The sequence below is a fragment of the Battus philenor genome, unplaced genomic scaffold, assembly GCF_028537555.1.
Source record: "Battus philenor isolate CCGP_79_NKW_IND1 unplaced genomic scaffold, ilBatPhil1.0.hap1 SCAF_17, whole genome shotgun sequence".
In the NCBI taxonomy this organism is placed as follows: Eukaryota; Metazoa; Arthropoda; class Insecta; order Lepidoptera; family Papilionidae; genus Battus; species Battus philenor.
The window spans coordinates 3,519,354-3,545,002 of NW_027181679.1; the positions used below are offsets into that span (position 1 = coordinate 3,519,354).

At 33.8% G+C, this 25,649-nt stretch overlaps 1 protein-coding gene across 1 annotated transcript in view; it reads right to left on the reverse strand.

The window, feature by feature from the left end:
* Positions 1 to 5,242: 5,242 nt before the first annotated feature.
* Positions 5,243 to 25,649, reverse strand: part of Adss (adenylosuccinate synthetase) — a 30,205-nt gene continuing 9,798 nt past the window's right edge. The window contains exons 2-10 of the mRNA XM_068762778.1: positions 24,168 to 24,270; positions 18,367 to 18,500; positions 11,009 to 11,154; positions 10,212 to 10,417; positions 9,062 to 9,216; positions 8,523 to 8,647; positions 7,762 to 7,888; positions 6,908 to 7,028; positions 5,243 to 6,485 (exon numbers count right to left, since the gene is read on the reverse strand). Coding sequence (XP_068618879.1) covers positions 6,433 to 6,485; positions 6,908 to 7,028; positions 7,762 to 7,888; positions 8,523 to 8,647; positions 9,062 to 9,216; positions 10,212 to 10,417; positions 11,009 to 11,154; positions 18,367 to 18,500; positions 24,168 to 24,270 — 1,170 coding nt within the window. The 3' untranslated portion in view covers positions 5,243 to 6,432. The remainder of the gene's footprint in view (positions 6,486 to 6,907; positions 7,029 to 7,761; positions 7,889 to 8,522; positions 8,648 to 9,061; positions 9,217 to 10,211; positions 10,418 to 11,008; positions 11,155 to 18,366; positions 18,501 to 24,167; positions 24,271 to 25,649) is intronic.

Sequence of the window (25,649 nt, forward strand, 5' to 3'; positions counted from 1 at the left end):
GGATTCCCCTTTTCGATGCGCCGCTGACGATGACATTCAACATATTCATCGGACAGTGTTAATACTAGAAAATACGTATCTCATTACGTACGATGTAAAGATGTGTTTATATTAGCATCAGAATGTTGAGAAAAATATTTTATTATTGTAGGAATTCTACCAGGTGTCCACGGGATACTTGTCGGGGAATTGTGCAATTAAAATTCGCAAACAGCAGTTCATAAAAATTTATCTGTTTTCGATAGTAAAGAATTAAAATGTTGACATGAAAACATGTATCAGTTTTCTTTTGGTCAGGACTGTCACTGCTGCCCATATGGCATTTGCAGATTTCGCGGGTTTCTTTTTCATTTAATACTCTTTTCCTATTTTATTTTTGGGATATTTACTTTCCTATTTTCACACCCTATCTCGGATCAAAGAAAAGAGAAATTTTGAATGATGAGACCTTAACAATTTCATGTTTTCTGTCATTCTCACAGCATTCATTTACATTACTTTCTTGCATCGTCTCCTATTACTCGCCACATTTCTTGTTACACGATGTTGTTACAACAAAGAATACGATTTTGTTGTAACAAAAAAGAAGAGATGCTGCCGCAAACAAAGCTCCAACCCATTTCCACTTCACAGGCCACTCTAAACCCACCATATACGGGACAAAAAGTAATTGCGTGCACCACGGTCTGGTCCACCGCTGTGTCACAGATGCACGTGGGACTCCGTTTGAGCTTTAACCTATACAGGTGCTGAGAATCTGAGAATCCGCCGTGATTCGTGAATATTTGAGCCAGACACATATCTAGCTCCACTGTGCGCAGTAGGGCTTCTCGGCGTCCGGGAAGAACTTCCGCGTTTTCGAAGCCGTCTCGCCTTTCACATACCTTCTATTGCATTCGCCAAGCGTGTCCAGTTTTAGCTGCTGCTTAAAAGAAATGGGGCACTCCCCGTATTCCGGTTTTCTTTTAATCTTTAGGGCCGCGTCCTTGACCAGCTTATCCACCCTGTCATTGCCCTCCAATCCCGCGTGCGCTTTTACTAAGCGCAATCTTACGTCGTTCTTTTTTTTTTAGGGCCCCCGTTGTTGAGGGCCTCTCGTACTTCCCTATTTCGTTTAGGGACAGGGAACTTACAATTTTTTTCCTCTTCCAGTGTTCTTAAGATCATTAATTCAGTCTTCTAACATATTTCACATGATTTATATTTCATTTACTTTTTATATTTTACTTTCATGCGTCGTTCTCACTTCCATCACCTTGTTCTTCGACTATAACAGATACATGTATTTATTACTCTAATTATTATTGACTTACATTTTTGCTTTGGTATTCAATATCCTTAATTTGCCTAATTAATTTCACATTTTACGTCTGTTGCTAGTAAAAACTTGCATATTCCTGGTCTTACTTCCACATGTTTGTCGAATTTTGGGAATACGGTAGAACAAAAAATGTATGGGAACTTCTGCTTTACATCATATTTTTAAAAATGTTCAATGCCTACCTTTTAAGTCGCGACGTATAAACACCAGTTCACACCCACTTTACTTCTCTCTAACTTGCTTAGAAAAATAAGTATATTACGTTACCTCTGTCCAGCATATATGGCTTACACATAAGCTCCAGAGCTCCCTAATTGTATATTTCACCTAAATCATTTGGTTCTTTCACAAGAACCAGTAGCGGGAATTGTAATTTTTATGGCCGCTGCCATTCCCATTAACTTTAATGTCGCTATGATATTGCTAACGAAACCGCTGTACCGCGCCTGGGGTATGCGTGCTAAGGGGCGGAAGTATCGGCCGTTTAGTTATATCAGACCACCGTCAACGCTTGGGGCAGAAGCGCTCGTACACTTTTTGACCTCCCACTTCGTCGCCATTTCCTAAGATGCGGTATAGCAGTTTCGGTAGTACTGTCAGGGGCGGCTAAACCTATAGTGCAGGATATGCAATGTACACGGGCGCCGCGGCGCTCCCTGAGACAGCTAAGAGCATCGTATAGGAATCTATCGTGGCTCGCCGCTTAGTTTCGCAACAGAGATGTGCTACAGGCATAAATGCAATGAGTGTAATTAATTATTAGAAAGGGTAGTGACACCCTTACCATACTGTAAGCTCTACTACCTACTTATATAATAGCTTGTAGGAATATGAAAAAACTTTCTTGTTACGATGACAAAGGTAATAGTTATAGCCGCGGATGGGGGGGGGGGGTCCAGGCCTAGAGCTATAGCCGCCCCTGAGTACTATAGTCATTTAATGCTTGGTTAGAAAGGAACTTACAAGTAGAAGGTATACCAGGGTAGGGTTCGGCCCGAGAGTTGATATTTAATGTTATAGCATACCTTGAATTTCATGTACACTTGTGTAAATAAACTATACTGTATTAGATGGGTGAAATACGCATTTAGATCTATGTATAACGCACCATGTAAATTGTTGGCCACTCGCCATTACTTTTGGCTTGAAATCTCTGCGTTGCGCATTTCGTTTTAAGCTAAACTTAAGTTTATGTTTAGTCATTGGACTGATGTATATATATTATGTTATTAAAATCTTTCGTATTGATGTATATACTAATGTTTAATTTTCCTTGTCCTGCGATGTTAATTTTTTTATTTAATTTTAAGTTGACATCCTTTTTAACCTTTTCAAGTAATGATCTGATTAAAAAAATATATGACAAACTTTTTTGACATCCATTTAAAGAGTTTTTAGTCTAAAATCACTTTATAAGTGTACTTTTGTTTACAAGGAGCATATGCATATAGAAGTAATGATAATATATATGAATACCTGTCTCCTTCGGTCACGCACCTTAACGGTGTCAGTGATTTCATTCGTTCTTTTTTTAAGTTTGCAAACATTTTTGGATGTTTGAATGAAAAAAAAAATATAAATTGCACAGATACTTGAAAAAATTTCAGAACATGTAATGACTATTGGGACTTCGTGCGTTTGAGGCTAGGTTGATGGCTAGGTCCGCGTTTTAGTATTCCTTCTTTACAGTCTTCCCTCTGAAATATGTTACATTCATCAATTTTTTTCAATGAAATGTGCCAGACTAATAATTTGTGGCAGAACAGTCTGTCTAAACAGCTAGTATAAAGTAAAGTAATTGTCTGATTTTAATACATTTTTTGGTTCAAATTTGAAATGTTATCAAAAAAGATAAAATTTATGTCTTATACATCACATATGAATCATTATTAACTATGAAAATAGTCCTTAGCAATAATGACGCTTGATTATTTTCATTTAATTTAGGATATATCTGTATAACTTTATTAAAAGATGTGTTGTTGTGTTTTTCTTGCTTTTTCTCTATAAATATAACATTTTGCGAATCAGGGTAAAGTCAACAATAAAACAGATTAAAAATAAGGTAATGATCAATAACTAGTCTTGTTAAAAGTTCCAATGTTGAATAATTTAATTTTATCTTTTATCTTTAAAAATACAAACATCGTATTTTGTAATAGGACAATGGTGAACCAGTTGGCTCAACAACTGGTTAAAAAAACACCACATAAAAGAATAAACCATTATTTTATTGGCATAATAGTAACTGTAATGAAATTATTTACATTAAAATAGTATATAGATATCACATAAAAACACACCATCAAAATATCTGTAAAAGCTGTACGATGATGTAGTTAATGTAAGTACATATAAAATATTTCGAAACATTTTTCGGAATGAGACGCGCGGACAAATTTCAATATGCGTGTTCTCACTATACACATATAAACTTGACGAAATTATCCGTCCGCCAATGCAGTATATCGTCATTGTCCACGGAACTAACCACGCTGTGACCAATAAAATCGTTATTAATTATCTGTTCTATTCAAAATATATACTTACAATTGGTTAATGCGCAAACTTTAATTTAATTTATACGATTTAATTGTTTTAGGTCTGCGGACAATGAGTCACTGCATTTTTAACGCGAACAAACTAGTTGCAAATGGAAATAACTTTACTATAAACCGATCTACGATTATAATTAGCTATAAAAGTATTTTTTTTCTAAGAACGCAGCATATAAGATGTAATATTTTCTGAACGTATTTCATCCCAATAGTAAACTTACCACACATTTTTAAACTGGCAATCCGTTTGTGCATTGCATTATAAACATTAGTGTTGCTATTTAAAACGTACAGCGCAGACGCCGCTTAGGAACCAAGCTTTTAGTAATATTTCGAGTGAAGTGCATTAAATATGCAATTTTAACTCTAGACGTTTATATATTATTGCTGCAATGTTCATCTCATTTAAGCACCGATGAGAAATAACGGATAACAGATGTTAGGCCTTAAAATTATTCTAGTAGTCAAACAAAAATATTGAAATTAAGCATGATTATTATTACACATATTTTAGAATTTATAAATGGAAATCTTGTACTCTATATTAACAGAGGCAGGTATTAAAACAATATAGATGTTATAAGCAGAGATCAGATATTATAATTCATATTTAACTAGTGTTAGATTAATATAGAAAGCACTTCTGTGAAAGCCTTTTGAATTATGTCGGCATGTGCTAATCAGTGTAGAAACTCAGGTGTATCATCGTAGGAACTACGAAAATAGTTTCATTTGTTATTTTATCTATTAGCAACTGCATAGTAAAAGAAGCCACCTTCGTTACAATATTAGATGTCTCCTTAAGAAAGGAAGTCTTCTCCATACTCAAAGGAGCCACCTCCATAATAAACGAGGAAAATACGTAATTTAGGATTCTTTTCTCTGCTTATAAGACGAATAAGATAATTGATCTTATAGAGAAACAATTAATAAATATTTTTGTCCCATTCAAATACAATTCTAAAATTAGTTTCCATCTTGCTTTGTTTCAATAAACAAAATATAATTTGTTTTAATTTGACTAAGAATAACACTTGATATGGCTTTTACAGAAGGTTAAAATTTAAAATATATTTTGGAAGCGGGATAGATGCCGAAATTGAGGCTGTAATGAGTTCACAATGTTACAAATAGGTAGTTTATTGTTATATTTATATAGTTAAGTTTTTTTATTGGCATAAAAATGTATGACATTTATTCAAGTTCTTTGAAATATTCATTTCGGATAAAGATAGTCAATATAATACTAATATTTTATTGATACAATAGGTTTAGACCTTCATTAATGTTAAGCCTAAATACAATAAGTATTAATAAAGAAAATACATACAATATTGTATTTAACAAAAAATGCATTAAAAAAATATATGGAAAATAAGAAGAGTACATCAATTTCAGCATCTATGTAAAGCGAATTGTTTTAACACTAGTTTATCGACACCCTTTTGTTATAATAAATACTAAATGAAAAACAATACTGTCAATTGATTTATAAGAATATTAAGGTTGTTTACAAAATTGGCATATTTTATTTTAAGCGCTTTACAGAAAAATTCCCATTTGTTATGTTTAAATATTTCAGATAATCTGAATAAAACATCATTCCTAGCTTCAAATAAAAAATATTATAATAATACGCTATATAGCTCTCGCCTCTTTGAACATCTGAACTATTTTTTCAACATAATTTGAATTTTAAAGGAGACAATCGAATATTACAAATGATTTTAAAATTGGAAATTATACAAATTGTAATATAATAAAATAAAAATGTATGTAAAAGAATTAACTTACTGAAATTTTTTACATTCAAGTATTATTAAGTTGCTAACACACTAGTGTAATCGAGCGTTCATTATATAATTAATCAGGGGGATCTTGAGGGGACTTGTTATTTTACTAAAATTAAGTTTTTCAGAGTATATCCCAAAGAGAATCCTTGCAGGAGCAACTCCTAGTTCAAGGCTCTGGCAACATATGCCATGATATAAGTAAGTTCTCATTGGGCAAGACACAAGACAACTGGGGTATTCAGGTTCTGGAGCAGAGAATATAAACTGACAAGCGCAGTGCAGAATGTTCACCCACAAAATGGAAAGACGACTTTAAAGTCTGGAGACACTTGGGCCTATTCCAAATCTCTGGCTGAGGCCTATGTCCAATAATGAACGTCCTATGGTTAAAATGATGATAAAGGTGTTTATTTTATATTTCTTCGATACTTGTTAATTTTTAAAGATTTCAGTAAACTTCCTAGTAGGCCACTACTTATTCCTGTATTGAAAGCGCTTTCTTTCTGCTTTTATAAAATAATAATAATTTGAATTTTCAAACTATTTTAAGTGTATTGTGTTAAAGAAATATAATAATTTATAAAACTCCTGAATGTAAGTGTGAATGCTGATAGCACTAGTGTGTTAATAGGTTTACAGTGAACTAAAGTTATTTCCAATAATAACCTTAATATTATGTGAAGATATAATTGGCTAATACGCACGAAGCGGCTGTGCTTTAAGTAACGATTGGCGGCGCTGGGCCATTGACGCGGCGTCGTTATTCGGTACTGATGATCGACTCCCTGCCTTGGCCCACGCCGATGTACTTTACTGCAATACATACAAATTTCATATTAATTGATGCAACCATTTTTTAACTATAAATAATAACCACAACATTCACATTATACACTCGGGTGCAAGCAAATCGATTAACTGAGATCATTTTCAAAGTCACTACATGTGAAAATATGAAAATATTTTTTCTATAAACTATGTCTTCCTAAAGGCTTTTTTTTATTTAATGAAATAAAAACGTTATGAACAAATTATTTTCAATTATATTGGGTGGAAGCCTGCCTCTATTGGTGTGAAAATTAATTTGCACAAAAACAAAAAACTAGATCTTTAATACTGTGGTATATCTCATATCAATCATCATCACCATGATTATTAGCCGATAAATGGCTAATATGGCCTTATATAGGCCTCTCCCATATCGCCAGTATTATAAAAATTAAAACAACACTAACCAGGTATTTGTAGGAAGTCCTCAATGGTCTTGACATAGTTTCTCGCCTGTTCCGGCAAATTGTGCAATTTTCGTACATCTTCTATACTGCAATCCCAGCCGGGTACTGTGATGTACTCCACCTAAGAAACAAATACATTGAGTTTAATATACATAGAAACGTGGTAGTAATGAAGTCTGTACGAATCTTTTACTTATTTACAATAATAATTACAGCGCAGATTATCCTTCAAGAGCATGATATATATGATGGGAGGCCAAACTGCGGTTTGCTAACCACATGCAGCACTTTGAACGATTATTTTTGGCTCAGATTGATTGTCGAATTATTTCAATATATATATTTATAATTTAACCTATATCAGCTACTGGGAAATCGAAACAAATTACTAATGTGAATAATAATAATAATTATTGTTCCACTATAAAATTTGCAAAATCGAAACAACGATCATAATTAACTAACCGGCATCTGAAGTGTTATTAGGAGTGCTGTCATATACGTGTGCCATTATATCTAACTTCAATACGCATATTTTGTACTTTTGTCATACTATCACAATAAATATAATTTTTGTGTAAAAATATCCGTTGGTGTGTTTTAAACGCGTATTAAATTGTGCATGCAAAAATTTAAAATTTCGTACTCGAACTATTAAGGACCTTGGCCACCCCTGATACATACATACATACATACACATATGTATATATATATATATATATATATATATGTACACACACACACATACATACAATCTAGTGGGAATATTTTTTATTTTGCCCCGTATAACTATGCCAAGGATGAATTATTCGAAATTCCCGCTGCAAGATGGTTTAAGGTGGTTCATCAAGTACCTCAACATTACTCAGCTCGGTCATCGACGATGGGAAATAGTCGATCACTTTGCCGTTCAATTTGTATGCCACGCCTATTTTGATTTCCTTCAACGTGTCCAAGATGTCCAACTTTGTTAGGCACAATCTGAAATAAAAAAATATTTCATTACTTTAAAGAAATACCTAATGGCATAGTTCCTGCAGTATTTGACAAATAACGTGAGTATTTGTTGGGCAAGAATAAAAAAATATGTATACATACAAATGAAACTGTCAAAAGATTATGAACAAATTAAGAAATCTAAAGACGCATTTATACAAGGCAAGCAATATTTTTTCACTAAGCGCGTAAATCGCAACTAAATTTCACTTAAAATAAACAATATCACGTCCTTATTAAACTCGATGTTTCTGCGTTTTTCACTCTAATATTTATATAAAATTTGATATTTTTTCGTTTTCGACAATGAAACAATAGCAGTTTTATTTTTATCTCGACAGGCGCAGACTACTTATGTAAAATAAATACTATTTTGTCACCAATGTAAACACATCTTTACATTGTTGAATAAAGTGGAAGTGGCTTTCATTTAGTATCTTCCATTGAAATTAACAAGATCTGTCTATCTTGTGGGTCTCGCTCCGTGATCTATATTCCAGAAACTGAAGGTTCAAGAGGCCATCTGTTCTGCATACCATGTGGCCTGACCAATGTCGCTTTTAAGTTGATTACGAGCAACATATTTGATGACCCATTTTTTAAATAAATTTGTACTTACGACGTGTATCCATTGACCATGGCAGTATAACGCACCACGACGAGATCCAGCCACCCACAGCGACGCACCCGCTTGGTGGTGACACCCACCTCGTGCCCCCGGTCTTGGAGCAACCTGCCCGTCTCCTGAAAACATACATAACACAACTTTACTATAATTGTAAAAAATAATTTATTACCTAATTATCAAAATACATCTATCGTTAAATTGTATTAAGAATCATTTTGTATGTCAACACATAAAAAAAATCCTGACCTGAGTTTGTTTTGAGCTCTTTTCAGATCAGGGCATGTTTGGAACCATCATTACTTTAAGTTGAGGCATATTAGTAACTCGCATTGATTATATTTTCTAACAAGATTTATCTCTTATGGAGTTGTTTACTTGAAATACACAGGTGATCAATACATAGATCCAAAGTCGAAGTAACAAAGACAAAGTTAAAATAAAAATCATATGAATGGCGCTCTTAGTCTGTTTTTTTATTTGCACATACAACTTGTTTAATATTGTAAAAGAAAAAATTCTTTAATACTAACGTCATGCAGCTCGGTGGGGAAAGGTCCGTCGCCCACGCGGGTGGTGTAAGCCTTCACAACGCCCATTACCTCACCGATGACGTTCGGAGGCAGGCCCAGCCCGGTGCACACGCCGCCTATACTGCAGTTTGATGATGTCACATACGGGTAAGTACCTATGAAAGAAAACATACGATATAGTATTTGGAAAATATGTAAACATACGAATTTCTATTTAAGGTATCTAAGCCTATATAGGTATATATATAAAAGTAATAAAATTATTAAGACGTGTACCACACAATGTGGTACTCCAACTTGTCTCAACGGTCTTTTCATTCCTGAAAGCCGTATCTCCTTTTTGAAATGTCTTAACAGAAGTGATGATAAACTTTTTTCATACTAACTTAACCACTAACCACTAACTACCTCACACAAGGCAGTAGCAACGAAGAGTCCAGTTATGTATTTAACTTGATCAGACCAGCAGATACATAAATATATTTTAATGTGGCCTCCGTTATTGGGGACCTCTTGTACGCCCTATCTTATTTTGGGAATAAGACTTTGTCTTTAATAATTTTGTTACATTTATTTTTATATTCATTCTCTTCTATCGATATTCATATTATCATTCATTCTCCTTTATTCTTAATTTCCTTCTTTGCATCGCCTACCATCCACTCCTCAAGTATCATAGTAGTAAAAGTGGATATATCGTTGATCACCAACATGGTCTTCTACATTTACTTTTACCTCTACTAAGTGGTTTGTCAAAGTTGTACGGTTCTCTACCGGTGACATAGTGAAAATAAGTTATGGCTTGTTGGAAGCAACTTGTGGTGCTGTGTCATTAAAACTTTTTTTCTTACTAGGGGGAAGGACATTTTTATGTGGGTTTCTTACCCACTAAAACCTATCAGTGGACATCTTCCATACTTTTTAAGAGGCCCCCAGATTTCCTATGGAACGAGCAGGACCAGCTCGCTAGCACCCTCTAACAGCATGAGCTGGTATGCTCTATGTCACCGACGTCGTACTAAGCGGTTTTTAAGTGATTTTTAAGCTGGAATGTCTATCAGCCTTTTGAAAATGTAATTTTATTTTTGTTTGAACTACAATCCTTTGCTAGTTTTAAACACCACGCCTCAATTATTCAGTCATTAATTACCAAAATCAATATCCAACATCGCAGCATTGGCTCCTTCTACCAAGACTTTCTTGCCGTTCTTGATCTCCTTGTGCAGGTAGGTGACAGTATCACGAACCAGAGGTCGGATCTTGTCTGCGAACACACGGTACCGCGCCAGCTCGCTCTCGATGTCCACCTCCAGCGCTGGGAACATTCGCTTGTACCCAGCAGCCAGCGTACGGAATCTGAAATTAAAAACAAATTGATGTTAATTTACATTTAAGTTAAAAAAAATGTACTTTTAAATTTAGAAAGATTGGTTATATGTGTAGAAGTTTCAAAGTAGTGAATGAAAAGCTTATTTCCTGTCAATTAATGTATGGCACACTATATAAAAAAATAAATGGTTTCCAGAAATAACAAACAACAAACAAAATGATTATATTGTAAGTGATTTCAAAATTCAGATTACTGTATTAAAATAAATATTTTTTATTATGTGTCCCCGGCAAGCTTTGTACTGCTAGAAGTAATTTGCCTCTTCCTTTCAAATAAGAAAAGATAAATGATATTTCACAGTTATCACTTTGACTTCATATAACTATCTATAAACTTTTTATATCTCTTTCCAATCTTTATATACTTGATACTATTGTAAGATGTGAACTTGTCTTAATAGAAAAAAAACATATTTTAGAGCGATCACTTTATCGATTTAAAATTTTAATTTAAAAATAATTAACGACATTTTTTGTGTGTGTTTGATACCTATTTTGATCAGCATTTTGTTATCTCAATTTTAGTTTGTCAAACGAAATGTAACATTAATAACTCACTTCTCTTCAAATATGGCGAAGTCGCCCAATAGATCACCGATTCTGACCCCATTGCGCGTTGCCTTGGACGAGTAAGTTGGCCCGATGCCCTTTTTGGTGGTGCCCAGGGAGTTTTTGCCCTTCTCCGCCTCTTGCAGCCCATCAGCCTAGATTAGATAATTATTATTATTTATTACTATATTGAACATCTTATAAAACTAACAAAAAAACGTTACAATAACAGTACAGAAGTACAATTACCGCTCTCATCGCATTACGCGATTTCTTATATATCAATATTTGAACGAGTTGGAAAAGATTTGTATTTTAATAGTACGGTGTCGATAAGAATTATATAATGAATAAAAATGTAGCTATTGTTGTAAAAATAACTGATAACGTATGACATAATAAAATACTTAAAAATAAACGCACAATATTGCAATACATGAAAAACTTAAAAAAAAAACATAAATAATACGGAAGACTAATGAATATACAAATCAAGACATTGACAAATAATGCAACATGAATTCCCTATCAGAAACGAGCAAGGTTAGCGACGTAGCTTGAAGAATTGCTCGAATGAAGTGGCAATGACCCCAGTGGCGATAACAAGCCAGTGCAAGTAGACGCGGCGTGGGTAAGCCCTCTACTAGATCGACCAATGACATATTCAAGATCGTGGGAAGTTGGTGGATGCGGGTGGCTCAAGACCGCTCATCGTGGCGATCTTTGGGATGTGTCTCCCCCATGTCTCTCCAGAAAAAAGAGGGATGGCGTGTCTCATTATAAAAGTAAATATAATCTAATGTAAAATAACAGTTGCTTATCAATGTTTATTGATTAAATAAATTATAATTAAGTTAATAATATAAATTAATTAATTAAATGAGTTGTGTTCGATCGATACTGGCTTGTAGCTATTTTAAATGGCAACATATATTTGGAGCGCGTCAAGTATCAGACGCGCGAATTTCAAAACGAACTGTCATATACGCGAAGTTCAAAGCGAACTTTCAAACTGCCGAATGCAGTTTCAATATCATTACATTTTCTGAAAATCTTACAAGTTTCTTCGCCATTTTTTAAGTTATTTTTCCCATAAGAACCTTCTATAAAGTATCTAATCAAATCGAATCAAATCGATAATCATTCTCAGGTTATTGGCGTGACCAAGAGAAATTGGGGTTATTTATGATATTTAGAAAAATATGAATTTTTATAAGTTTTTGTCCGTATATAGTGGCATTGGTTATAGGTTACACAATTCGATGGTTTAAAGTTATGATAATATAATAAGAAAAAGTATTTTAAAAATTCTGATTATTGTATGACCATATATTAAAATTAATTAGTTTATTATTTATCCTCGCAAACTTTGTACTGCCAAAAAGATAAGCTTGTCGCATTCCGACAAAAAAGAAATATGTTTGATTGATCACTTTATAAAGGGGCTTTTACACTTATAACCAATCACCTGTATGTAGTTTATTATTCCATTCAGATTTATTACAGTGACAAATTAATACATTAATATGTAATTAATAAAACAGTAACATAACCACTAGTTGTATTATATAAGCAATTGTAAAGGTAATTAACATTAAAACTAAATTAAGATTTAGAACTAATAAAGTTGACTCAACACAATTGTTGACCTGCAAGCGATAGTTACAAATAATCTAATTATTATATATTAACTGTTTCTAATAGATTGATCGAATCAGACATGAGGTTCTCAGAAGGATCATGGATAGGGACGTAACTCGAAGAATTGCTCGTCTGAAGTTTTAGTGGGCGTGGCATATGTCGTTAGAGGTGAAAGATTCTCGATTGGCGACCACAAACTGGTAGATGAGGCTTGGGTTCGCCCCTCATAAGGTAAACCGACAACATAGTAAAGCTGGCAATTTTACGGAGACCTAGGTCTTGTAGTGAACATATATCAGCCGAAATGATGGACTAATTTCATTTAAAAATTTTCTAACATCCACTTTCATATAGAATTCATTACTTAAATATCGCAAAAAAAGAATTTGTTCGTGTAAATGTCACCAACTAAGGTGTGTGTTACATTAATATTTTCTTTATATAGATAAAGGGGTATTTTCTTCGTTGAATTACATTATAAAACAGAGTACCCCAAACTTTTTAGTGTCGTAGACCCCTTGCCATGTTTTTCCGTGTTGGGTAGACCCCCTACTTACCTGATATTGATTTCCTGTAAATTTATTTGTTTGTCCCACATTCGTATTTATAGAGTGACGAATTGAACAAGTCAGTGCGAGGTAGCGAAGCTTTGAGACTGCGACACTCAGGTTTCTACATGTTCAAAATGTATTGCGACCACAAAGCGAATACCAACATCCTACAAGTTACACAATTTTATAAACATATATAATATTTTATTTACTTCATAGGTACTTTTATAAATAATGTATATGTTTTGATATTATAAGATAGTATGATGTAAGTATAGGTGCTATCAGTGTATGTGTTGAGATCCAATATCGTGGACCCCCATTTTCATTTCATGGACCCCCAAATTTTTTTTCGATGACGTAGACCCCTTGCAGGTTGTCATAGACCCCTTAGGGGTCGATATAGACCACTTTGGGAATCACTGTTATAAACTAACAAATTCTGTGAACAACGTTTAGTTGTTTATAAATATGTATTGTCCATTATTCCACACACTTCTTGGTTCTAAGAATAATAACAATACAATATAAACGCACCAATCTCTCGAAATGTTATTGTTATGGTTCTATACATCCTGGATTTGAAGGGTGTGATTGTTAGACGAAGTACTATCTAAAATAGTTCAGTCTTTGTGCCTTTTTAAAAACCACGTGAAGGCGTTACATAGATGAAGAGAAATCTTAACTGAGTGCCTTATAAACCGATAGAGTTGTGTTTCGGTCTCTTGGCGCTAATTACAAAATAAATAAAGTAAATCAGTACATAATATTTGGTAATTGGCGGTAAAAGAGTACCTTAAAACGGGGCCAAAAATAAACCTAACTTCAATTAACCAAAATAAAGTAATTAGGTTTGATATCTTAATTTATTTTTACAATTATTGCCATGTACAGTAATACCCCGCTTTACGCGACCCTGTTATACGCGGTTTCACTATAACGCGAATTGTAAATTTCGCGCTCAAATGCCTTGAATTACGCGAAAGAGTGCGTATAAATATAATGTAGTCATCAACTTCTCTATGGTGTCTTGACCATCTGCCAAACAATTAAAAACAGTGTTGGGTGGCACGAACGTATTTTACAAGAACGTAAACAAAACGTTACCCAAAAGACAATAGATGTATTTTTCCGTAAAAAATAAGAGTATGTATTGCATAAAGTGCTCCTAGAATTAAAGTGATTGATTAAAATGATCTGTATTTTTTTGTAATAATTTTTGACTGTGTTTAATCATAAACCTCGTTATACGCGAATTTCAGTTAACGCGATTTTTTTTTAGAACGTATCCCTCGCGTAAAGCGGGGTATTACTGTACTCGATGAGAATACAAAATGCATATAACTATTTTCTCCTTAACATGACTTGAAATTATGTAACTATATACCATAAAGAGTTTCTACAATTCAAACAAGTGGCGCAAAAGTAATAATGTGAACGCGCCTTAATTTTTACAAATGGCGCCAAGGTAACTGTGCATTTATAATGTACATTTATAGAGGATTAGTTGCTTGTTGAAGTGACATTTTAATATTGTTGTGTAATATGTATAATACCTTATTTATTTTGAGTAGATACGTTATGTACATAAGTATGTAGGTCTATTTATGTTTATGTATGTATGTGTGTACATGTGTATGTTTTGTTCACGTTAACTACCAATTATTAGCACTTCTACCTTTTCCATACTATGGTTGTCTGTAACATATTGCCTTGTTTGATACAACCGTCTATTGTACTTTTTCGTTTATTAAGAAACTATTTAAACGTATCCCTAGCGTGTACAATAACGAATATTATATTAAACTAGCTGATCACGCAAACATTGTTTTGCAAAAAAAGTTAAAGTTTTTAATTAACAAATAAAAAATAAGGGTTAATCGTAGAGGGGTGAAAATTTAGGGTTGTATGTATTTTGGCATGCTGTATCATAATAAAATAAAAACCAAAACTAAAAAATTTGTTTAAAAAAAAAAAAGAAAAATTAGGGGTGGACCACCCTTATCACTTAGGAGTATGGAAAATAGATAGTAGCCGATTCTCATACCTACTAAATACGCATATAAAATTTGGTAAAAATCGGTGGAGCCGTTTCAGAGGAGTTCAAGTTCGAACACCGTGACACGAGAATTTTATATATTAGATTAAATGTATGGAAACAAATGGGAGAAAAGGCGCAGTGTTTATATCCACACAGTCTTACGATAGACAGCTATTGCTGACTTACGGAAGAAATTAGCATATTAACGCAAGTTAGTAACAGGCCTCTGACGTCATCGACAGGACTAACATGAGTCAGGTAACTGAGTGCACGCTTATCAATTTCAAGGGTACATTATGGAAAAACACTGATGACTTAATGCCTCTAAGTGTATATATTTACTTATAGATACACTTTTACAAAATGCGAAGTATAATCTTGATATATTTAATCCTTCGCGAACGAATGCCACCATACTTGCGACATTGCAAATATTCTAAAAAAAATCGAAGGCCATGTATAGCGAGTATGGCGGCATTCGTTCTCTAAGGGTGTATGTACCTTTTCTCGCTCTGGAAATAAAGCAATTTCTTAAAAATCCGCCGATCAACTGGTCATCGTTCTAGAAAAATGCGCTCGTTCTAATATAATTTTTTTATGTTATTTAATATATCAGGAAAGAGCAACATTAGGTCCGCGCGCCGATTGCGGCCCGCCAAACGTTTTGTAAATTGAATTTATTTATCGTCTTTCTCCCATCAATATCTTATTATAAACTTAATTATAATAAAATTACTAGTTATTAACACAGCGACTTGTTCAAATTTTTTTGTATTAAATTTGTTATTCACTTTTAGAATTTTACATATTTTAATTGTAATATTTATTATGAATATATTTTTGTATATTATTAATAAGTGTTACTCTATATGCGGCCCGCCAAACTATTTTAAAATTTAAATAGAATAGTTGATTAAAAATGTTACTAACCCCTGTAATATATGTATCTTCTACATATTTCCCCGAGTCATTCATAGGCTATTTAAGCATGTTTAATTTCATTGGTATAGTCGATTTATTCAGTTGGATATATTAGTGAAATTCAACTATATTTTTTAACTAACAGGACGCAAATGGTCACTATCGTTTAGTAATTTTGTCGTACTTGAGATATACCAGCATTATTTATAATAATAGTACACTCAACTCTTTTTTTTGCACGATAAATACGTTCCTTAAAAAAGTGTGAAAAAACAATTATGCAAAATAAATACGTTAGACTTATGGTTTTAAGTTTGGCAATATGTTCCAAAATTTTAAAAATATCATGTAATGGGACTACATGTCTACAAGACCTTTGGATTGTCTTAAAAATGGCATATCATTTGTCGCCATATTGATAAATTTCTCGAACTACCGTCATATATTTTCCCGAAGTATTTACATGTACATCATATAATGCGCCCAATTGTGGACTTATGTATATGAGTAAGAAAAGGACCAATATTTAGCCACTTCCGCACCTGCAGTGGTAGTCACAGAGACTGTGTTTGGCACTAATCGGTGTAACATAACTCCTGAACATGCCCCGTGGAGGGGTGAAACACGTGTTGAGTAATTTGGCGGTGGCGGTTGTGTGATTCGCATTGTTTGCCGCATGCGCATTTATCAGCGGGCTGGCGGGCGGTGCATTTCATTGCACGACTACCACTGCATGTGCGGAAGTGGCTAAATATTGGTCCTTTTCTTACTTAGAATGGACTTCCGCGAGGTAACGCCTGATTCCATTAAACTATGTATATGAATCCTGGACGCTGACACAGAGGAACTAAAGCTGACAATGTTCGAAAGGAAAAAAGAAAATTTTTCGGACCAGTTTAAGTATAAATGACGAGTTGAACTATTTGAAACACAACGAAAGGATTGTAAGTTCTGCAAGTCAAAAAGGTTCAGAAAGGTAGGCCGCTTAAAAAATATATGAGCAACACCAGGGTTGTTTACGATAAGAAGACCCGGGACGAGGTGGCTGAAAAGTGTAGACGAAGTCCTTAGGTTTATTGGAAGAAAAACATCTTGGCGAAGAGCGGCTGAAGATAGAGCGAGATGGAAGAAGATGTTAGGGGCCAAGATTTACAAGGGCTGTAGAGCCATAAGAAGAAGGCCTTTATCTACGTGTACATTACGTTGATGATCCTTATAATACATATATGTAAAACAAGCAATGAACGGTGTATCTACTTTATTATAGTGATAACCTATCTATTTTCGACTGGCATTAGAACATATTAAAAATACATTACAAGCGTTTAAATTAATTACACAGATATGAAGACCGCGTAGTGCGACCAGAATTAGTCAGCAAAAATATAACCTTAGAAATATATGAGCAAGTTAAAATCCAGTTCATTTTAGCTTTCGCGGCATAAGTTAGTCTAGTAAATAATGTTACTTGTACATGTAATTTTTTTTATTTCGTTCCCGTACATTAAATCTTTAACAAGGACTTTTTATACACGTGTGGTCATTTGTTATAGGCGGAAAAGGTTTAATGTGTTGCTCTTTTTCTTCTTTTTGACACACTGCAAGGCGACGACCAGTCTTGCGCTGTCCATATCCAGCGTCCTTAATTATTTAAGAAAAGGACCAATATTTAGCCACTTCCGCACATGCATGCCCGCCAGCCCGTTGATAAATGCGTATACGCCAAACAATGCGAATCACACAACTGCCACCGCCAAATCACACAACACGTGTTTCACCCCTCCACGGGGAATCTTCAGGAGTTATATTACACCAATTAGTGCCAAACAGAGACTATGTGTTGGCGGGCGGTGCACTTTGTTGCACGACTACTATTGCATGTGCGGAAGTGGCTAAATATTGGTCCTTTTCTTATTTAGGATGGACTTACGCAGGGTAACGCCTGATTCCGTTAAAGACCTTAATTATGTCGTCTGACTGCCTAGTGGTGGTTTACGCACTCTGCGTCTATCCGCTCATGATCGTCTAATAAGACGGATTATTTTAGATTATTTGCAAATTGCTTTGTAAGTTATATTGTCGTCGGGTTGTCGGAATCGAGTCTAAATATCCTCGGAATAATTATTTTATAGGTGACAACACCTGGATGCTGAATAACAACACGAATTACACAAAGATCTTTGAGGATAGATAAAAAAAAAAACATTATTCACCTGCTGATGTAAGTCGAACACGATGTGTGCTCTGTCGGATATTATGAGACGCTCCTGCCAGCCTTGCATTCCTTTCATCTCGTTCTTCTTCAGCTCGTCGAACAGCCCCGGCAGATGTATCACCACGCCGTTACCTGCGAACATTGACCACTGAATAAGCGATCGTAAAATGTTTTATAATATTCATATTTATTAAATAATTCTTATACACTGTGCATTGAAATCCAAAATTTTAACTAAATACATTTGTATATGTCTTAGTAAAGTATTTATACAACAAGCATAAATAAGCAGAATGACGAAGGTAATTTGCTATCAACTTATAAGAAAATAAAAACCAGTTCTGCGTAGTGATCCAGCGAACCGTAGAAATGAATTACATAGGTGATCTGTTATAGATGAAAAAGCTTTAAAGGGTGAATGTTTATTTTATTAATTTTAATTTGTACCGCTAGTGTTTTTTACTTTTACAATATTTTTTACTGAACGCAGACAGTTGGGAGAGGGTTGCCGCTATTTGATACGGATCTTTATTCTCCTAGCTGCGACGTGCCAGCATTTTATAATTATTTTCAATTTTCTCTTATGGGTAAATACAGCTGCTCAAGCGTTTCAGTTACAGACCGTTAAATGCCTTAAGGTTTAGGACAATGTGCCGGGCCAACTCATCAAAAGATTTAGCCGTAGATTTTTTCTTGACTCCTCAAGAAAAATCTATAAGGAATTGTAAAAACTGACTGTACTAAAGTTATGACCGCTAAAATTCATTTGTAATAAACAGATGTTTTAATAAAATTCTGCGAAACATTATTGAACTACCATTTATAAAATTCAAAATGCATGTTAAAAGTAAAAAGACAGAAAAGGCAATTTAATAAACGAATATTTAAATGACAAAAATCCTTGACAATGACGTCGCTTGATTATTTAGTTTTCGTTTAGGATATATCTGACAAAAGTAATGTATTTAAATCGTTATTGTTAAACTCTTTAATAAACGTGTTGTTGTGGAATTTTTTCCAACTTCTCCACAACACCTTGTAAGAGTTGAGTAAAGATAAAATAGATTATAAAAACAGGTTGACGATTAATTATATACACCTTAAAAGTTCCACTGTTGAATAAATTAATTTTATCTTTAGAATTTAAATAAACAAAAGAAATTACATCGATTTTAACATTAATTTAATTTACTTAAAAAAGCAAACAGTGACATTGACTGATTACACATGATATGTTCTTATACGGGGAGGATAAAATATTCCTTAATATTGCATTTATGATTAACGCACGCAATAAATGAAAACGAAACATAATTTCGATTATCATACAACTGACAAACCTTTAAGGATCGTTAATTTACAAATTACCATTAACAATCGTACCTTGACGTACCCGGCACAGATTACCTTCTGCGACTGCCGCCATTTTTTTTTTCAATATTCCCGCCATAATGTTAACTGCAGGTTATATTTACTCGCATGCAATATAAAGATTTATCAGAGTAGTAATGAAATTGTAGGTATTTGTTTGCCTTCAGAAATACTATTCACGGTTTTAATACGGCCTGTCACGGCACGCGAAGTATTTTGTAATCAACTTACTTATGTCATATATACAAAAGTAATTTAAATGTCACTAACATTTCTTTGTTAACATCATAATAAAGTTACTATGCTAAACTTTATTATTTCTTTTTTAACGTAGGATATTCTACAGACTTTAACGTCTGTACCTTTGATATTTTTGCATGTCATAATGTTTACTAAATCTCTTAAACAATAACCTAACTGAAATCATAAACTCTTGAAATCAACTATTTTTTTTTAAATGATAGGTTGTTTGTTTATTTTTAATGACTCCCTAACAGTGTCTAGTTTTTTAAATTACAGTTCGTGACGAAAGATTATAATGGATTTGAACTTCTAAATTCTATTTAATACTATAGATATGTGAAATTAGTCTTGAGAAGTAATAAAAATATCGTAGGCTCGTCTAAGATCAGGACTTCTACGTTACGGATGCCAGTTCACTTTTGTGCACTATTGTAATTTTTTTTCTATGAATTAATTACTTTACATCGTGATTATATGCATGAGTCAAAGAGAGGGCGGTGCTGAATTTCAAGGAGGAAAACCTAGCGGATTGGTCAGTTAAAATGGCACCTTAAAGTTCTGGAGTGGCGAGCATAGTGAAAGAAGTCCACCATGGACTTACGACATTGTGAAGGTCGACGGACGCTTAATGCTGGCCGCTTCTAATCGATCCCATGAGAAATCGATGGAAGAGGACATAGGCCAGAAGTGGATTTCACAGCGAAAATTATGAAAACCTTTGCCTTATTTAAAAATAAACTGGAGAGAATTGTGTGCTGTTATCAGATTAAGATGCGTCATAATAGCAAAGCTAAATTTGATTCTGATTTCTATCAAATTGGACTATTAAGTGATCACTATATATGTTCAAAAGTGAATAATAATGGAATAAGTGGATCATAATATAATTACCTTCGGTAGATAAAAACAATAAACTTATTAAAAATGTTGTCGCAACGTCTTTTTTCTAATTTCCGCTTTTCTACGTACGTAGTTTGCGCATAGTATTTTTTTCCCTGGTAAATCATGCGTTGTTAAATTTTGTTCGGTTCTAAAATAATTTTTGGCACGACGACGTATTCTTTTTCAACAAGTCGTCACGAGCAACACGCCCTCTCCGATGCCTGGGATTTGTTTATTTTTGTCTGTTACATATTGGATTTTACCGCCGGTTGTAAATTTCATTGAGGGTAGATACGATTTAGCAAAGTTTTACGTAACGGATGATGAAACATTTTGGGGCCGCGCCAAGGACGGGAGGCGGGTCGTTATCGGTCACAAGTTTCTATTGCTATCAATTTCCTTGACATTATTGTGTAAATTTAGGTAAACATATGTATATTGAATATTTAAATATATATATATATAGTATAAATTAAACATGTTAGGAGTTAAAGGCCCTACTATGGTACATATATGCTGTGTGTGGTTTCTTGCAAAACCAGACTATACATGCACTTATCGAACATGAGTTCGGAGCCATAGCTTCTTCAATCGCGGAAGCGACAGAACATTAGTTCTAATTACCTTTGAAACATATTTGTAAATTAGTTAAAAAACTTCTAATACCAATGGTTCAAAAATGTTATTACTCAATTCAAGAATGGCTTACCTAAAACAACGATTTATTTTTAACATTGATTAACAAGAAATGTATCATTGTTACTTATTGAGCAGTTGTAATACAGCGGTAGAGAAGATACCTCCGAGATCGCGGGTTCAATTCCCGGGATACAATCTTATATAATTCACACTTTGTGCATTACTAATGCATGATTGTCGCTCCTCAAACAAGTTACCAGCGGATAGATAGCACCGTCTTATATTCCCCCTTAAATATTTTTAGGGGAGGCCTATACCTTGCAGTCTTGTCTGAAACGACGTCGATTATTCTCATTAGAAGAAAAATTTAAATTTGTGTAGAAAATAGTAAAACTGCCTGTTACAAAAAAAGTGATCACTCTGAAAAACACCTTATTTGTTTATCTTTTCAATTGTCTTGTTTCCGTCCAATACATTATGATAGTACAAAGCCAGTCACAAAAGCTAGTACATAAATACATTACAATTATTTATGAAATTTTAAATGCTGTACATCCATTTACCATTAATTGTTGGTTCTACATTCGCCGACATTTTTCATTAAACGCTTTTCTTCAGTTGTTTAATTCAATCATTTTAATATTCCTTAGAAATGCAATTATTTAGTTGAACTCACATTAGTTCTTTGAGATTATGTGCAGTTTAGTTTTTAAATGGTTCTATTTCTTTATATTATTAACTGCATTTAATAAGTTATTTAAGATAGTATTGTTTTAAAAATAATATCATAATAACGTATTTAACGTTATTATGATATTATTTTTAAAACAATAATCAAAATCAAAATCATAATAACGTATATCATAGTAACGTTATTAATGATGTAAGTTATAGATTTTGTGATATCTCTTTACGGCCAGTACAGAATAAATACTTTTATATGAACTTGGCCAATACGTTTCCTGGGTTTAATCTATATCTGTATACGTTGTATTAGTATTAATACTTCTAGTACCATGATACGCTAAAGGTTCGGGAGAGAAGACCACGGACAAGAAACCATATTCCTTATAGGGGGCCAGACGCCAGTGTTAAGATCGTCGGAAGACATTGGATACGGGCAGCATAAAACCGGTCCTATTGGAAATCTGTGGGATGGGCCTATGTCCAACTATGGACACCCCATGGCTGAAATGATGATGAACTCCTCAAATAGGAAGATAACACTTTTAGCCCACTGTTCCTGAAAGATATTTGTGCCTCTAGTAACGGGATAAATAATTTTACCAATGCTACAATTGGTGCAATAAATTTTCAAGATGTTGCAAGAGAACGATATTGATTTGAGGCCAGTGCATTGCAGTATTGACCTTGCTTGCTGCACTGCAGTTTCAACAAAGGACCTTGATGCTATATAACGTTAAATTGGAAAACATCTCAAATTGTAGACAATGTTTGGCAAGGGAACTTTCACATCTACATTTTTAGTTAGACTGAATGAAATAAAGACGATATCGTCTTTCTTTATTTATAGGATGATCGGTTATGGATGTAAAAGTTTTATAACTTTTAAGCCTATTTTCAATTAACATATTAAAATTATTTTTTATTTACTATCTGTCTCCGCAAAACATTGGAAGTTATTTAACCTCTAGCATTTTAAAAGAAAAATAAATGTTACATATTTAAGCATGACTTTATACAAGGTAATTGGAATTTTTTTCCGTCAAACGAGATATACATTCACACCTTAAGCTTTTACATCTACTATTGTTTCGGTTGAGGTTTTTATTGTAAGCGCTGGAGCCTTTTACAGCTTCATCGTTCGTTTGAAGAGTTCGTGTACCATCTTACGTCTATAACCGACGACAATGTGTATGTTTTATATTCAAAGTAAATGTTTTTAGTAATTAATTTCATGTTTAGAACTAAAACTGTTTGCAGAATGTGAAGCTGGTTTGGTGAGGTCAGTATCAACGTACACTGGTCAAAACCGACGCAAGCGAGCTGCCTCGTTCAAAAGCAATTGGCGTGTAATTGAAAGCAAACGCTGACAGCTCCGCGTGACGCCCTTTCACATACTTCAGCACTGACGAGCCAAAACAGTTACAATAAAAAAACAATATTGGCAGTGTAGTTGTTGTCTAGTTTTCCAACTGACATTTACATTTTTACGTATTTACGTATTTTATGTCGCTTTTGTATTTTGCATACAAGTTATTTTCCCCCCTTGTGTTTACTGAACAAATAAGAGATTGCCGCTATTTGATACGGATCTTTCTTCTCCCAGCTGCAAGTCACGCGACAGCCTTTCATTTTACTCTCAAAACTATTTTTGTGCGGTGCATAGAATCCGCATTAAAACTTCACATTATATAAAAAATTGTTTTCGCAATACATTTAAAATTTCTTACGCGACATAAAAATTCTTGCGTAGAAAACTAGTCAAAACCTTGGCATTGCTAAAATGTTTACTTTTTTGCGCTAAACTATTTCAAATAAAATAGCTTTCATCACATGAAGATATTACTACACACACGTTTAGAGTCGACTGTTGTTTCTCTTTAGATAATAATTTTCAATGTTCATCAACTTTTTATACACCGCACAAAAAATTTCCCGAGTGTATTTAAAGTAGAAGAAAAAAATTATTAAATCACTTACCAATCACAGATGTACATTTCGAATTAATGATTCCGCTAGGAAGTAGATGAAAATCGAACTCTTTGCCGTCAACCACGACCGTGTGACCCGCGTTGTTTCCTCCCTACAAATAATAAAAAAAAATATATAAGCATTTGTACATCTTCTGTATACACTGTTCATACACATCCTGTTCCTTTATAATTTTATCCAAATAATCCTATCGATGAAATGGATTCATTAATTTAATCTATGATTGTTTTTTATTTACCTTTTTTTACATAATTATTCATATAAGGGTGTACAGTACCAGGCGATAAATATTGCACATCGATCTTTGAAAAGAGACAATCAGCTAATTTCGGCTTCGTAGACTGACAAAACATCACATAGGTAGTGAGGGACAGAGATAGTGCTTTACGAAGTCGAAATTAGTCGATTGTCTCTTTCCAAAGGTCGATGTGCAATATTTATCGCCGGGTACTGTAACCAATATTTGACAACTGTCTTATTTAAAATAATTGTGCATTAACCCTTTAGGCGAGTCTCACTCACCATGTGTTGCCCGGGTTTGGAAATTTACACAATAGTTTCATATATACTGTTTATTTACTTGTGATATTTGTCCTGAAAAGCCGAAGATACATTTCGGCAATTGTTTCATAAAATAACATAAAAAGTAAAATTACAAAGACTAATGGCTAAGAAATAGTATATGTACTTAAATATAATTGCTTTGTGTGTGTAATTATTTTACGCCAGGAACAGCAAATTCAACAAGAGTGTTCCGAATCGTCTCTAGTTGCTGGTTAGCGTGCTCGCAAAGGTCCTTCAGAGCAAAGAGTTAAAAGTTTAAACATTATTGTAAGGTAGTTTTTAATCTAACCCAATCATAGATAATAAAGCACAAGTTTTGTAATAGAATTGTGAACAGCGATAGCCCAGCGGTAGAGGACTGAAACTTGCAATCTCAGATCACGAGTTCGATTCCCGGGATATAATTGTATGTAATTCACACTCTATGCATTGATTATAAAGGATTGGCGCTGTAAACAAGTTTCTAAAGGATGGGCAGCAGCATTCTGTGCATTACCACACTGCCATCGCCAACCCACGCCTGCCTGCCAAGCGTGGCGATTATGGTATAGAAACAACGACAATTGTAATTGATTCATTTACATCACCTATTAATGTATCACATTACCTTCCTTTTTTAAAAAAAAGTATTATATATTAAAGAGTTAAATCATAACGTAATTAGTTAATTTTTAACGAGTTTTAATAAAACACAACACGTAAATTTATTAAAGATTTTTGTTTATATTCAATGTACAACAAGGGGTGTTTCCCGCCGGGGAGACTCCTTTCAAAGCTATAACCACTCAACAAATCCGCTTATAGTCCTGGGACTGATCGCAGATGAAATAGGGAACACAAAAAAAAATTCAATGTACAGATAGCAAAAAAAAAAACACCAGTCTGTCTTATGCGAAACATTTTTGT